Source organism: Ziziphus jujuba, chromosome 3 (genome assembly GCF_031755915.1).
Source record: "Ziziphus jujuba cultivar Dongzao chromosome 3, ASM3175591v1".
In the NCBI taxonomy this organism is placed as follows: domain Eukaryota; kingdom Viridiplantae; phylum Streptophyta; class Magnoliopsida; order Rosales; family Rhamnaceae; genus Ziziphus; species Ziziphus jujuba.
In genome coordinates this window covers 31,174,695-31,192,307 of record NC_083381.1, presented here as the reverse complement: position 1 = coordinate 31,192,307, position 17,613 = coordinate 31,174,695, and the positions used below count along the sequence as shown (strand labels likewise).

The 17,613-nt window shown below is 36.2% G+C and overlaps 1 protein-coding gene and 1 long non-coding RNA gene across 2 annotated transcripts; one reads left to right on the top strand and one right to left on the bottom strand.

The window, feature by feature from the left end:
- Positions 1 to 9,345: 9,345 nt before the first annotated feature.
- LOC132803182 (uncharacterized) lies at positions 9,346 to 11,143 on the bottom strand. Its single transcript, XM_060815455.1, has 2 exons — positions 10,042 to 11,143; positions 9,346 to 9,971 (listed from the first exon to the last, which is right to left on the bottom strand). Exons 1-2 carry the CDS (start codon positions 11,141 to 11,143, stop codon positions 9,346 to 9,348), a joined length of 1,728 nt encoding a protein of 575 aa, XP_060671438.1.
- A 4,719-nt stretch (positions 11,144 to 15,862) lies between these two features.
- LOC125423565 (uncharacterized) lies at positions 15,863 to 17,352 on the top strand. The gene is made up of 2 exons (XR_007242267.2): positions 15,863 to 16,210; positions 17,082 to 17,352. It is a non-coding gene; the product is annotated as an uncharacterized LOC125423565 (long non-coding RNA).
- Positions 17,353 to 17,613: the final 261 nt, after the last annotated feature.

The following is a 17,613-nucleotide window of genomic DNA, read 5'->3' as shown; positions in this document are numbered from 1 at the left end:
GGGTAGAGGATTAACTCCCACAGTAATCTATATCAATCTTTACAATTGTGTTGTCCCATTGAACCTAGATCTTGGAACCTCCAGTCAACTAGGTTGGGTTTCCATCATATTGACTTTATTCATGAGCTTCAATCCTATTCCCCTCGACGACTTCTCAACTAATTCTTTATTTAACCCTTTGATTAGTGGATCCGTAATGTTATCTTCTGACTTTACATAGTCTATTGAGATAACTCCAATTGAGATTAACTGTCTGATGGAAATGTGTCTATGACGAATGTGTCTAGACTTTCCATTATATATAATATTTTGTGCCTTGCCAATTGCAGATTGACTATCACAATGTAAACTTATTGCTGGCACATGTTTAGGCCACCTAGGAATATCCTTTAAAAATTGGAGTAGCCATTCTGCCTCTTCACCATATTTATCTGATACGATAAACTCAGATTCCATCCCGTTAATGTGAACACATAGCCATTAGTGGATTTTAAATCCTTTATATATGATATCTAATTTACATCACTGTATCCTTCTAATACAGTAGAATATCTTGTATAGTGTAGTTCGTATCCACAAGTATATCGCAAGTATCTTAGTACTCTGGCGATCCCTTTCCAATGATCTTCATTTGGATTACTCATGTATCTACTCAGTCTAGTAGGCTAAGTCTGGTCTGGTACAACTCATCAAGTACATCAAACTTTCAATCACCCTAACGTATTCCACTTGCGATACACTTTTCCCTTTATTTTTGGATAAGTATAAACTCAAATCTATGGGTGTTCTGCCTATATTAGTATCATTATTACTAAATTTAGCCAGTATTTTATCTACATAATGAGTTTGACTAAGAATGATTCCATTCGAAGTCTTTGTGATTTTCATACTTGAAATCACATCTGCAAGCCTCATATCTTTCATGTCAAATTTAGAATTTAATATGACTTTTGTAGTTCAGACCATATTGTAGTCACTACCTACTATGAATATGTCATCTACATACAAATATAGAATGACATATCCATATAAGGACTTTACCAATCTACAGACTTTCTTTTCTTATCTTGGAGCGGTGAAACCCTCAAGTTGCTCCATGTAGATCTCTTCATCTAGATCTCCATTTAGAAAGGCTGTTTTCACATCCATTTGATGCACTTCAAGAACCCGTAAAGCAGTAAGTGCCAGTACCACCCTTATGGAATTTATTCTCATTACTGGAGAATAAGTGTTAAAATAATCAAGGCCTTCCTTTTACTTGTATCCCTTAATTACAAGCCTTGCCTTGTATTTAGCTATTGTTCCATCTACTTTCATCTTCCTTTTAAAGATCCATTTGTAACCCAAAGGTTTACAACCTGGAGGAAGATCTACTAATTCTCAAGTGTGATTCTGCAAGATGGAATCAATCTCACTTTTTATAGCTTCTTTCCATAAATTCCCTTCAGAAAAATTTACAGTTTCTTGGAAGTTTTGAGGTTCACTTTTTAGCATATAAGTAAGAAAATCCGGACAGTAGGATTTTTCTGTTCTTACTCTTTTACTACGTCTAATCTCATCCTCAGTCTCATCTTCATTCTTTTGCTCTCGATCACTATCATTATTATCATCATCATTGATAGCATCGTAACTTCGTTTAGACGAACTCGGTCCTTCTTCCACTTTATACGGAAAAATATATTCGAAAAATGATGCATTTCTCGATTCCATTATTGTGTTCTTGTGAATATTAGAAATTTCTAACCTATACACAAGAAACCAATATGCACTACTATTCTGTGCATATCCTATGAATATGCAATCAACAGTTTTAGGACCTATCTTCATGTTCTTAGGTTTAGGTACTAATACTTTGGCTAGACACCGCCACACTCGTAAATATTTCTAGAAAAGTTATCTTTCCTTCCACAACTCATAGGGTGTCTTTACCTTATCTTTCTGGGGCACCTTATTTAAAAGGTCGTTCGTCGACAAAATGGCTTTCCCTCACGAGTTCTGAGGCACTCCAGAACTTATCAGCATTGCATTTATCATTTCTTTTAAAGTTCTATTTTTCCATTCAACCACACCATTTGATTGTGGCGAATATGATGGAGTAACTTCATGTATTATACCTTGTTGAGCACAATACTCTCCAAATGGAGTCACATACTCCCCACCATGATCACTTCTGATCACTTTAATCTTTTTGTTAAGTTGATTATCAATTTTTGTTTTATAGAGAATAAATTTCTCTATAGCCTGATCCTTACTCTTTAGCAAGTATACATAGCAATATTTTGTGACATCATCAATAAAAATGATAAAATACTTATTACCACCTCTAGTCACTGTGTATTAAATCCAAAGGTTCATTATTTCTATCAATTGTTTGATATGATGACCTTGTTGATTTTGTTTCCACACAAGTTTCACACTTATGATTGCAATCAATTCAAATCTGGGAATATGATTTAAGTTAATTAACTTCTGCAGAGAATTAAAATTAACATGTCCTAGTCTACCATGCCACAAATGGAAGACTCAAGCAAGTAAACAGAAGAACTACTAGCTTTATTCATTTATTTAGGCTTTACAGTCATTATATTGAGTTTAAATAAACCATTGACTACATAGTCCTTTTCCACAAACATTCCAAATTTGGATAAAATAACCTTATCTGACTCAAACACTAAGTAAAAACCATGTTTGCTCAGCAGCAATCCAGATACCAGATTCTTGCAAATGTTTGGAACATATAGTACGTTATTCAGAGTCAGCTCTTTTTCCGAGATCATCTTCAAGATTACTTTGCCCTCACCTTGGATTTCTGAGGTAGTGGAGTTTTTCATGAACAACTTCTCCCCATTCTTCTTTGGTTCAAAGGAAGTGAGCATACTCTTATCTGAACAAACATGGCGGGTCGCACCAGTATCTACCCACCACTCTCTAGGATTGGATCCCACCAAGTTCACCTCAGATATCACAGCACCAATGTCAATCTCATCAGCCTCTTGAGTGATGTCCTAGCATTCCATAACTCTGTGACCCATCTTCTAACAATTAAAGCACTTGCCTTGAAACTTGGCCTTCTTGGAGATTCCTCCTTTAGGCCCCAACTTGGAAGCTTTTCTAATCTTCTTCTTGTTATTGGAGCTTTGACCATGCTCTACAACATTAGCCTTCAATCTGGCCTTTGAAGCTCTCATCTTCAATGCGAAGCTTGCCAATAAGAGTCTCCATATCCATTTCCTTTCTTTTGTGCTTCAGATAATTCCTAAAGTCACTCCAACTTGGAGATAGCTTCTCAATCATACAAGCCACCTGTAAGGCTTTATTCATGATCATCCCTTCAGCAAGCATTTCCTGAATCAGCACTTACAACTCATGTACTTGATTCATTAATGGCTTCGTATCCACCATCATGTAGTCCAAGAATCGGCCTGTAATAAACTTTCCGGACCCAGCATTCTCAGTCTTGTACTTGCGGTCCAGTGTTTCCCATAGCTCCTTAGCTGACTTTGTGCCACAGTATACTCTGTACAGGGCATTAGAAAGGCCATTCAAGATATGATTCTGACATAGGTAATTAGAATTATTCCATGCATCCACTGCCATGAGTGTCTCCCTATCACTCTCTTCATCACTGGGTGGCGCATCTTCAGTCAAGTGCTTCGCAAGTCCCAGGGTGGTCAGGTAAAATAGCATTTTCTGCTGCCACCTCTTAAAGTTTGCTCCATTAAACTTCTCAGGCTTTTCTGCATGACTTGCAGAAGGAGGCATCTGAATCCCAGAAGTCTGAGTAGGCACAGTCCTATTGTTTTCACTTGCCATTTCTGTAAAATCACAAAGCATAAATCAATTAATTGTTATTTTCTATCTCAACAAACTAATTATAAGCAATTTTCAATAGGAAAACATAAAATATGCGATTTTTAGGGCTTCTGTATACACCAAAAAAATTACTGTATACACCCAAAAATAATGTTCACATGTACTTTTCATCGGCACTATTCATAGGTACTGTTCACCCCATGTGTCACTATAAAATACCACCATGTGTCACGTAAGACTTTGCCACGTGTCACATTTAAAGGCCGACCCGTGTTACCCGAAGTAGGTCGACACGTGTCCATCTCAGGCCAGACATGCGGCATTCTCAAAATATGACACGTGGCATGAGCAGAGCCTGACACATGGCATGATCCAGAACCAACACGTGGCACTCGTATAGATTGACATATGTCTCCACTCATTGAGCAACACGTGGCTGAACTTCTGTTGGACACGTGGCCTCGCCACTGTCTGCCACTTGTCAGTTTTTTTTTTTTTTAATTTTATAATGGCACGTGGCTATTTGTCATTTTGACACGTGACGAGCCCATTTTCAATTGGGCCGTTTATCTTGGGTCTGGGTCTTAATCGGATATGGTTCTTGGGCTTAACAGTAGCCTGTTCTAACAATGGACTGGGCTTTTAAGTTGGGCCAGGCCTAACAGAATTTAAAATAGACCCATTAATCCAAGACCAGCCCAAAACTATTTTTGACCCTTCTTCAATCCTTAAACCGGGTCGATTGTGACCCGTTTTTCTGGTAAATAGGTCAGCCGACTCGGTTGCAATTTTCCAGCCAATTTTTACTATTCCGGCGGTCAAAAAATTTCCAAAAAATCACCAAAAGGTTTAGAAATTCATGGGCAAATCAATTAAGGAAACAATTTTTATTTAAAACAAAATTTAATAATTGCCCAAAATTTTTAAAACGCACGAGCTTGATGCAATTTTTTTTTTTCCCACTCACAGCAGCTAGAAAGTATGTATAAACACATAAAACAAACATTCACCTCAAAATATAAAGTCAAGGGCACTTATATCAATGATTAGACAAACAAAAATAAAAAAATAAAAAAAATAAAATAAAATAATATACATCCATCACATACACACGGGTTTGATGGTTTTTATTTTTGTTTTTTCAATGTGAAACACACAGAAGCACATATCCCAAAAAAAAATGTATACATATAAACATATACACATATGTATGCATTATAACCACAATGATCAATTAACATAATAAATAAATCAAATCTCTACATATATATACATATATAAAATTTTGGATTTGTCTTAAGATCATTGGAAATAATGTATGAATATATATATGTAGATACACGTGGAAATATTAATATAAATAAATAAAATTACATAAAATAATTAAAATATTTAGAATCTGTATTTCCTTAATTGATATGCTTTCTAGAAGTCTAACCGTAAAGGAAACAAACATTTAAGGCCCAAGGCCCACTAATAAATCATTCACACTCAATTTGGGCCCAAACTACAACACTTTCAATAAGTGTAACCGGTACGTATACAGTCAAAACAGGGTATTGGGAGGCTCGAAAATTTGGTGTGGGTGGTTCACTTGGTGGTCCAAGCGATTCAAAAGTTTGATCTTGGTGGCGACTCCTTTGGACATTACAGGTATCAAATAAAGTTGAGATTTTTCTATGGCGTTCTTGCCAATCGGCTATCCCATGTCTACATTCTTTAACATAAAGACATATTGCGGATTCTAGCTTGTGCCCCATCTGTCAAGCCATGGACGAAACTGTATTACATGCATTGTGGGAGTGCACTACGGTGAGAGTAATATGGAAGAAGCTTGACTTTTATTTTACTCTCAAACATGAAAGGTTTGATTCTTTTGCTGCTTTGTGCTGTTTTGTTTTTGATCGGTTGTTTGTTTGTCAACATGAGATTTTTGCGTGGACTTGTTGGTGTATATGGAATAATAGAAATGCTTTTACACATGGGAATTTTGTTAAGTCAAATGCACAAGTGTTGGATACAGCAGCTATCTTCAAGTAGAATACAAGGAAGCAATGGGGTCTTCTGTGGAGAGAAAGAAGGAAAGGATTAAGCACTGTTGGTCACCCCCACAAGGTAATTGTTTGAAAATAAATGTTGATGCATCACTACAAACATGCACACAGCAAGTTGGAATAGGTGTGGTTGTCAGGAATAGTGCCGGAGAAATGCTGGGGGCCTTAGCAAAACCTTTTAATGCTTCATGGTCGGTTCTTCATGCTGAACTCACTGCTGTACGTGAGGCAATAATCTTTTATGTAAAGGCTGGCTTTAGCAGTGGATAAATTGTTAATGACTGCTCCAGTGCAGCGTAACTAGTTAATGAAGGTCGCATGGGAGATCTTTTGGATCATTCATGCTTTCTGGTTGAAGATATTAAAATGCTGCTTGCTACTTCTGAGGGGTTATCTTTGTCTTTTGATTATAGGTATACAAATACTGTAGCTCATTGTATTGCTAATTATGCAACTGGTATGTGTTTGTATGAATCATGGCTTGAAGTTGGTCCACAGTGGCTAAATCTTGCACTTCAGGCTGATGTTTGTATTCTTGTTTCTTAATTAAAGGAATATGCCCTTTGTTTTCCCAAAAAAAAAAAAAAAGAATAAATAAAAAGAGAATTAAAGATGAACCGGGCTGTAATAGAGAAAAAAATAATAAAAAAAAACTTCGTTTTTTTTTTTTTATCTTACAAAGAAAAAGGCAAAAAAAAATTGATGGAGAAAAACCAATGCTTTTAAGCAATAAAAGCATCAGCTTTTAAGCAATAAAAGCATAAGCTTTTGTGCTTTTAATATTTTAAAAAAAAAATTATTTTTTTTTAAAAAAAAGTTAAAAAAAATTGAAAGGGAAAAGCCATTATGTAGTAAAAGAGTCGGCTTTGATATTTTTAATATTAAAAAAAAAAACTTACTTTCTTTGTCTTACAAAAAAAAAAAAAAAAATACAAAAAAAAACAATGATGGAAAAAAACTAACGTTTTAAATAATAATAAAAACGTCAACTTTGTTGCTTTCAATATTAAAACAAAAAAAAATTTAATTTTTTTTTACAAAGAAAAAGGTAAAAAAAATTGATGGGGAAGAGTCAATATTGATATGCAATAGAAGTATCGGTTTGGATGCTTTTAATATTTAAAAAAAAAAAAAAAACCTTGTTTTTCTTATCTTACAAAAAAAATGATAAATAAAATTGATCGAGAAAAGCCAACGCTTAAACATTAAAAGCGTCAAAAGAGAAAAGAAAAAAAAGCCCTCTAGTTGTACTTGTACATGTAACTAAACCTAAGCAAGAAACAGCTTGCGAAATCCAGCGAGAATGGTGTCGGCGATGTCGTTTGCATCAGTCCCTTGTCTTGTGCAGCCGGGCGGTTCCCAATCCCCACCGAAATCCTACCCATCTTGCCGAGCCCAAAATTCCTCTTGGAATACGACGCAATCTAATCATGGGTTGTGGTGACACCAGTAGTGAAATGTTGGGTATGGCAGAATTGGACACGGAAGTAGGCTGGAGGATGAAGAACGTTGAGTCAATCAAAATACCCACAAGGATAAACAGAAGCCTCTATGATAGGTCCCTTGAGAATTGATAGAGAAAGAACAGCTAAGAAGAGGGTTGGAAAATATGAGATTAAATTTATTGCCCTTCCTCTGTTGAAATCCCAAGAATAAATACACTAACACTCTAACAGACTTTCCTACGAAAAAGCAACAACAACAACAATTAAGCATTAGTTTCCTACAACTAAGCACCCCAAAACAACAGTAACTCAATAACAACTTGGAAACCAACTTGGACTCAATCAAACCCATGGACTTGGTCAATCACAACACCACGTCCCACTTATGTGGGTCATGCATCCGAACCCCATCAGTCCTCCCCCCTCAAATCATTCTTGTCCGTAAGAATGAAAGTTGGAAAGGTATGTTGAAAACGACAACGATTCTCCCATGTTGCATTAGAATCAGGCTTCCCAATCCACTTAACTAATATTTCCTCTCGTGGCAAATATTGGCCTTTTTGAATAACCCAGGCGTCTAAAATCCGTTCCGGCCAGGAAGATGAAGGATGATCCAATGGTAATGGTTCCGGGGGAGACGATACAGACGATATTGGGCCTTCATGTTTTTTGAGAAGGCTCACGTGAAAGACGTTGTGAACCATCGATCCTTCTGGTAGCTCGAGCCGATAAGCAACCGGTCCCACTCGTTCTAGAACTCGATAAGGACCATAGAACCTAGGAGAAAGCTTCTGTGAAGTACGTCTAACTAGGGACTGTTGCCGATAAGGCTATAATTTCAGATAAACAAAATCTCCAATGCTAAATTCCAGCTCCTTACGATGTTGATCCGCCTTCGATTTCATGCGATCCTTGGCAAGGACTAAATTACGTTGCAGGCTTCTTAATATCGTATCCCTCGCGCTCAAAATGGCATCCACAGCATGCACTTTAGTTGTACCTGGAACATAGGAGAACAAGAAAGGGGGTGGACGACCATAGATGGCCTGGAAGGGAGAAATTTTGGTGACAGAATGCGTTGATGTATTATAGCTAAATTCTGCCCAAGCCAACCAATCTGCCCAGCTCCTCGGTTATTCCCCCACAAAGCAACGGAGGTATTGTTCTAGAGTTCAGCTGACCACCTTCGTCTGCCCATCGGACTGCGGATGGTAACTCGAGCTCATATTAAGAGCCGTCCCCTGCAATCGAAACAAGGTTTTCCAGAAAGTGCTTGTAAAAATTTTATCCCGATCACTTACAATCGAAGTTGGAACTCCGTGATGTCGAACAATAGAGTCCACAAAAGCTTTTGCCACTGAAGGTGCCGTATAAGGATGCTTGAGAGGGACAAAATGAGCATATTTTGATAAACGATCAACGACCACCATAATCACCGTATACCCTCTTGAAGATGGCAACCCCGTCAATAAAATCCATGGAGATTTCAGTCCACACCTGATCAGGAACTAGTAACGGTTGGAGCAACCCGGAAGGTTTGGTACAATCTACCTTGTTTCGTTGACAGACTGAACATTCCCGTATGAATTTCTTGATTGTCTTGTTCATCGAAGGCCAATGGAAGTCACGCTTAACACGACTCAGTGTTTTATGGTAACCAAAATGACCACCTATTGGCGTGGAATGCAGTTTGGGCAAAATAAGTGGGATTAGAGTTGAGTGAGGACTCAACATTATGCGCCCTTCTTTGAACCAAACCCCATCTCTTTTGGCAAAACTGTTAAAAAGAGTTTGAGTAGGAGTAGACAACTGACCATAATAAGGATCGGCACCAACCTCTTCTTGCAACGTTTTCCACCAATTGGGATTCGGCAATGAGACGGCAAGACAACAAAGCTCTGTTTTTCGTGATAACGCATCAGCGCCTGCATTTTCTCTACCCTTTTTATATTCGATTGTGTAATCATAGCCCATTAATTTCGGGAGCCAACGGGCCTCAGCTGGAGTGGTTATTCTGTGCTCCATCAAAAACTTCAGGCTTCGGTGATCCTTTCAACTAAGAAAGGTTTCCCCAGCAGATAAGGCCTCCATTTTTGTATGGCTTTTACAATTGCTAGCATCTCTTTTTCATACGTGGACCATGAAAGCGGTGCCCCTTTTAAAGCCGCACTGTAATAAGCGACTAGTTTGTCCTTTTGAAGCAGAATAACGCCGATTCCTTCACTGCAAGCATCACTTTCGACAATGAATGGCTGAATAAAATCAGGAAGGCGTAAAACTGGTGGAGTGGTGAGCATTGTCTTCAGACGTGTGAAGGCTTCCTCGGCTTTGGAATCCCAATGAAACCCAGTTTTAGATAGTAGCTTATTAAGAGGAGCGGCGATGCCTCCAAAACCACTGATGAACTTTCGATAATAACCGGCAAGCCCCAAGAAATCACGGACCCCTTTTGTCGTTGTCGGCCTTGGCCAACTGATGACTGCCTCAATTTTTGCTGGGTCGAGACTAACACCGTCGCTATTGATAATGTGGCCCAAGTAATCCACCTGCTGAACTCCAAAATGGCATTTTGATTTCTTTGCAAAGAACCGATTAGTAGGTAAAATATCCAATACAGTGCGTAGATGAATTACATGGTCATTCCAAGATTGACTGTAGACTAAAATATCATTAAAAAATACCAGAACAAACTTTCGCAAATAGGGGTCGAAAGATATCGTTCATTAGACCTTGGAACGTTGCAGGAGCATTTGTGAGCCCGAAGGGCATGATTACAAACTCGTAGTGACCCTCATGTGTACGAAACGCTGTTTTGCCGATATCTGCCTCCTTTATCCGGATTTGATGATACCCTGATCGTAGATCCAGCTTCGTAAAAAATTTCGACCCATGTAATTCATCTAGAAGTTCATTAATGACAGGAATTGGATATTTGTCTTTGATGGTAATTTTATTAAGCGCCCAAAAGTCCACACAAAATCGCCAGCTACCATCTGATTTCTTGACCAATAAAACCGGTGAAGAAAAGGGATTGTTGCTAGGACGGATTATTCCTGCATCCAAAAACTCCTTCACTATTGCTTCAATTTCTGATTTCTGATAATATGGATAACGGTAAGGTTGAACGCTGACCGGGGGCTGATTTGGTAAGAGAGGAATGGTGTGGTCATGAGCTCGTGGTGGAGGCAGCCCACTGGGAGTGTCGAACACCCTCTGAAATTCTTCCAACAGCCGCTCAAGTTCCTCCAGGGATGATTCATGTTCACAAAAGGTATCCACCTCAGTCGTTAGCAAAAAACATGCGACCTGCTCTACTCCACAAAGGTCGCTGACTTCCAAAGCAGAAATTGATGCTCGCTGGATGCCTTGAAGTTGGTAGGGCCGATCATCCAATTTAAACTTCATGGTGAGTTGACGATAGTCCGTTTCTATTGGACCGAGAGTTTCCAACCATTGCACCCCAAGAATTATCGGGCAAGCTGCTACAGGAAGTACATAAAAATCAGATTGCACTGGGCAATTTTGTACTGTTAATGTGAGCCCCATACATTTTCCAACACACTCAATTCGGTCCCCATTAGCTACCATTACAGGAAGCTTGTTCCCTTGATCCATGGAGAGACCAAGACGTTTTACTAGTGTCTGATCCATAAAGTTGTGTGTGCTCCCTCCATCAATCAAGGTTGTTACCTCAATGTTTTGAATTTTACTTTTAACCCGAAAGGTCTGAGGATGGGTGGCTCCGGTAATGGCATGCAGTGAGATTTTTGGAAGAGAATTTTCGATGTCGGATATTTCAGTGATCATTTCCTCCCCTTCCCCATCGTGCATCGTTGGTTCCGCAATCATGAAGAGTTGAGGCTTGTTGCAACGGTGGCTGGGCACAAATTTTTCATCACAGTAAAAACAGAGGCCCTTCGATCGTCTTTCTCGGGCTTCTTGTGCAGAAATTCTGCGAACTGGAAGTGAATCGGTGGAGTTGATTCAGTTTGCCAGTGGTGGCCCCAATAGTCCGGCTGAAGTCTGGGCAGCGGCGCGCTGAGGCGGGCTTACTAATGTTGCCCGTTGGGCAACCATGTTTCTTTGCGATAATTGGTTCCGTTCCTCAATCAGCCGGGCAACTCCAATGGCTTCTGACAGGGAACATGGTTGCTTCATCTTCAATTCTACCCGAATATCATCTCGTAACCCCACAAAAAAACATCCCACTAAATGGGATTCTGGTAGATGATCTATTTGTTGAGAAAGTTTTTCAAATTCAGCTTGATATAGAGTGACGGATGAAACCTGTTTTAGGCGAGCCAAAGCTTCAGACGGGTTATCGTAGTCAGTAGGACCGAATCGGTGCAAGACAGCTCGGGTAAACTCATTCCATGTTAAAGGCCCTTGGAACTTACCAAGCGAATGGTACCATTGTAGTGCTAGTCCGTCCAAATGGAAAGAAGCGAGTTGGACTTGCTGTGACTCTTCGACAAGCTTGAACTCGAAATACTGTTCACAACCGATATATCCAACCATTTGGGTCCTCACCTTTAAACCTGGGAAAGTCTATCTTCAATCTTGTTGGATTGGCTTTGGAGAAGTTGGATGGTTGACCCATTCTGGAATGAGGACTCGGTTTTGAGAATGATGGCCCCCCCGTGCTGTAGTTGCCATTTAATCGTTACTATGCATTCTTCAGAGTCTGTGAGTGCAGGTCTTGGAGGTCAGCTAGCATGGTTTTCAAAGTTGCATTGATGTGCTCCACATTAGTATTAATTTTCCCAATGCTCGTTTCATGCTGTTGCAAAGTTTCTTCCACAGCAGTCTAAAATTCAGCTTGGGTCACTGCTCGCGTCCTATGCTCCATAGGGATGAACTTGGCTCTGATACCACTGATAGGTCCCTTGAGAATTGATAGAGAAAGAATAGCTAAGAAAAGAAAAGATAAGAAGAAGAGGGTTGGAAAATATGATATTAAATTTATTTCCCTTCCTCTGTTGAAATCCCAAGAATAAATACACTAACACTTTAACAGACTCTCCTACGAAAAAGCAACAACAACTACAATTAAGCATTAGTTTCCTACAACTAAACACCCCAAAACAACAGTAACTCAATAACAACTTGGAAACCAACTTGGACTCAATCAAGCCCATGGACTGGGTCAATCACAACACCACGTCCCACTTATGTGGGTCATGCATCCGAACCCCATCACTCTATTCTTGGAATAGGTAGTTGATGGATTTGGGAAGCGATGTTTAAGCGTTTTGGGTGAGTATGGCGAAGTTGGGGCCGCTAGGATCTCTTAGTCTTGTCTGTGATTCACGCTAGATTGCTTGTGTAACTGCTTCATTGCTTGGAGCGAATCGAATTTCTCGGTATACATCTCTTCGTCTTCTTTTTCAAACTATGGCTTTCTGGGCTTCAAGATTGAGAATGGAAACGAAATTCTAATGAACGTGTGATTCTGAGCTTTGAAACTTGAAGCTTAATGTTGAAGCTTTTGAAAGCTAGGAAAGAAATAGGAAAATTGGTTGGTGAGGCACTGAAACAGTGGCTCCAGTTCCTATTTCAAATTATAACTTTTCTTTCGTAGTCTTAAGAGAAAGAAATTGAAATCCAAAGCAGTTCGAGAGCCCCAAAAAGAAATTGCTATGGAGATTTCTTTTTTTTTTTTTCCTGCAATTTTTTTGAAATCATATCTGGTATGGAGATTGTGGAGCTTTTTTTTCTTTTTCATAATGCTTTTTCTTTTGCAGGGAATCCTTTAATTGATGGTGGGAGAGAGGAGCAGAGCTATGGCGTCGGGCCGAAAGAGAATTTTTTTCACAGGAAAAAACTTTAAATTTGAACCGTCGATGGTTTTTTAGCATATTTTAGACTGCATCATTTTCATCAAATCGATCCTGAATATAGAAAAACTATATATAAAACTAAAACATAATAGTAAAATTGAATTAAGGCTTAAATGGGGTTTGTTATAGATTATGAAAAAATCAGCCAAAACTTTGCTAAAGCAACAATCAATTTGTCAACAATCTAATTAGTGTTCAGTAAATTATTATTTCAAGATTGTTAAAAATTACAAATTAGAATTTTCAAATTTGGTTAAAAAAAAAAAAAAAGAAACCTAATTAACTGTTTCAATTACATATAATAATCAAAATATATATGAATCATTATTTCCTTATATATGTAATATTACTATATAGACAAATGGCGTAAAAGGAATTTTATTATTAGTTGAAGAATATAATAATAATTTTAATTTTAAAATTTTGATTTTGGTAGAAAAGGAATATGATAAGCTATCCTTGATTATTTCTCATATTCTAGCTTTTAAAAGAGATAAATTATTAAAAAATCTAAAATTATAGATCTAATAAGCCATTAATAAAAAAAATTTTCTATAAGCAAAAAATAGAGGTTTAAAAGCAACCCAAATGCACACTAGGCATTTACATAAACAGCCCAACGGTAAATTATAGTTGCAGATGACAAAATTCATTTTTCAGATTGAACAATCCATTGTATATAACTTTTGCTTTCAGCAATCAATAAATAAATAAATAAAATAATTTATTTTAATTGAACGATAAGAATATAGTTAGTTAAATATATATATATATATATATGTTTTGCATAAATTAGGGAAGAGGAAATTTGCAAAACAGGGATGAGGAATTTTAACACTATGTTTTGAACTAAGACCAATGAATGCTAAAACTAATTATTGTTATTAGACAAGTAAATATATTAGCAAAATATGCATATATATATATATATATACACACATAACTGCTATTAGGAGTGAAATTGAGCACGATAGTGTAGGTAACAATGATTCATGATTATTATATCTACATAATTTGTGTGATTGATTATGAATGACCGTTCTTCACCAAATGGTGGGCAACTTTTTCACGACAACATTTTCGTATATAGATTTATATACAATTTTATTACAAAGAGGAACATATTCATTTTATAAGTTGAAAATTTAATATTAATCATTTTAAAAGGTTAATTTTGCTCCAAAATGGATAAGTTTACTCTGTAAACATGTTTTGTAAAAAAGTTTATACACTAAAGCAAAACAAATTTCCTGAAATAAATTTCAATGTCAAATTCTTATCTTACAAAGTCAATTTTAATTTTTCTAATAGCAAAACTGAATATATAAATATATATATATATATACGGAAATTCTATAGTAAGGACGGTCCGCATGAGAACCGCAGTATTAGTGACGGTTTTTCATAGTATTAATGACGGTTTTCTAAAAAACCGTCATTAATACTATGAAAAACCGTCACCAATACTGTGGTCCGCATGAGGATCGTCCACACCATAGACGGACTGTATATATATATATATATGTATATATGTAGGAAATGGTGACCATCTTGCTTGATTGCTTGATTGAATATATAAATATACATATATATATATATTTTTTTTTTATACTTTTTTATTTATTTTTTATTAAAAAAGAAAAAAATAGTTTTTTTGAAAAATAACCACAGTACAAATGAAAATTTAAAAAATACCAAAATTTTTATTTTTCTTAAAAACTAGCTAATTTTTAACATATTCATACCAAAATACCCTTTTATATATTTTTTTTCGTTCTTTCTTTTCTTTTATAGTCTAGGTTTTGTTTTTTTGTTTTTTTTTTTTTTTCCTCTAGTTTCCCTTCCAAAGCACAGCTAAGGTTTTGCTTTTTACTTTCCCTACAGCTTTGCTTTCTATCTTCCTTTCGAAAATAAAAGACAAAAGATAAAAATCCTTAGATCTAGGGGTAGGCATAGATTGGGTTGGTTTGGTTTTGGACCAAAATACAACCCAATCCATACTTATCGGTTTTACTAATATAGAATCCAAACCAAATCATTAAAGTGTTAAACCTAAACCAAACCAAACCATTTATGATCGGATTGGTTTGAATTGATTAATTAGTTTGAAACTTACTAATTTATACATATATAATATAAATAAAAAAATTTTCAAATATAAAATATAAATAATAAATATAAATATAATTTAGGAACAGATGCTGAAGCTGCCGTGAGTCTTGAAGCAGAAGAACAGACGCTGAAGCTGCTGTGAATCTTGAAGCCATGAGTTTTAAAGCAAAGGAGTAGATGGTTGAATCGAAGCTTGGCGTGGTTAATGGTTATGGTAATGGATTGGTGGTGGACAGCAACGGAGGTGAATATTTAGTTTAGGATTACAATTTACAATTCGACTTGGGATTTGGGATGTAAAAATATATATATATATATATATTAACAATTAATATATAAAAATGGAAAAAAAAAGTTAAAAATTGAAATATAAAAATGAAAAAAAATATTAAAATTAATATATAAATATGAAAAAAAGAAAAAAAATATATAATTTTTTAATTATATAATTTATTATTTAGATTGGATTGGATTTATATTTTCAATTCATAACCAATCCAATCTATACAATTTATAATATTTTGAACCCAATCCAATCCATTGATATAAAAATCAAATCCAAATTTTTAAAAATGGATTGGATTGGACGGATTGAACGGGTTGGATTGGATTTTGCCCACCCCTACTTAGATCTATCAAGTAAGAAATAGAAAAACCTTCTCAAAAAGTTACAAACTGCATCGATGCCAAGGATGAATGAATTGCTCTTGTGGCTTGGCTTCCATGGCTGAATTTTTCTCTCAGTCTATCCTGCCTCCTCAGTGCTCCCTCTCTGTATCCAATTGTTTATTGGGTTTGAGAAGCCATTATAAATAGGCGAAAGAGAGAAAAGGTCGAACAAAATCTTGGCAACGGTAATATTTGTTGAAACACCATCTGGTCCCATTTTGAAGCAGGCTGCGTCCGTGCCAGTGTTACCGCAACCACCAAGTCATTCTGCAGTTGTGTAAGTCTGTTTAGTTAACGAAATTATGAATTTTGTTATCTTCAAATTGTTCAATTTCTGCAGTATCATGGGTTTTATGGGTTTCATAGGTTTTCTGCAGACGTTTGGAAGTGGGAATAGAATGTTTGTCATTGTGTGTTTACTGGTTGATATCGAATGCAAGTGATTTACATGATAGCTTAATTTTTAGACTGGATTGCTTTAGGAAGCTATCGCGTTGGTGTAGATTTACTAGGGTCCAAAAAGTCTTTTACACTCACCTGTATATCGCATTGGTGTAGATTTAGACCAATGGATATTTGTTTATTATCCAGTAAAATTTGTTTATTATTTATTTATGGTTTCATGAATGTTAATGTTGGATAATGCATGATCTGTCTTAGGATTTAGCATAGAGAAAAGAGGAATAGCGAAAACAAGAAGTAATGATGGGTATCTACCGTTTAATGATTGATTATTCATAATCTGCTAAAAGCTATGTATTTAATGGCTGATTATTTCTCTCTCTTGCCCTGGTTATTTTTTTAGTAGTATAAACATTGCCCATCTATTTTAATCTGCTAGTAATCTTGTGTCCTGAAATTTTGAAGGTTTTTATCGATTGACTGTATTCATAATCTGCTTAAAGTTATGCATTTAACTTTTGATTATTTCTCTCTTTTTACCTGGTCATGTGTTTACTAGTATAAACATTACTCTATTTTAATTGGTTAGCAATTTTAGTCAGGTATTTATGCATGTATGATGGTTCTGTATACATGATTAGCCGTAGTTTGACCTTTAAAAGGTTTAAGCCTTTGATCTCTCTTTTTATCCCTCTCCTGCCTGCATACTGAAACTAAAACAAATGAATTTTTGTGGCATTTTGCAGTGGTGACTGTGGCATTTTTATATTCAAATCCATGTAATTTTTACATGTTGTATTGCCCATGAACTTCAGACAAGACGACATAGTATTTTTTAGAAGAAAGTATGCTCACGAGGCGTATAACAAGGAACTAAATATATGAGTTAGATGGTAGATTGATGGATAATATAACATCTTCTTAACTGTTATATTTTTGTAACTTAATTATTGTTTTGTTACTTCATCATATTCATATCCTTTTGAATGTAAAGATAATGATGGGTTTTCATGTTCATTTTACAAAGAGGATGATGGATTTTGATGTTAGATAACTAATCTACTTCCCTAAAAATGTGACATTTTTTATTAGATTTCAATTTTACACAATCCCTTTAGGTGCATTTCGTTTATAGCTGCTGAAAAATTTTCTCCAGTCAGAAAAAATTTTTTCCTTTAGAAAATTGATTTCTGCTAGTCAAAAAACCTGTTTCAATAGAAGAATAAATTAATATTGGAGTAAAAAAATTGAAAATGAGAGTGGAAACAAAATATGTTA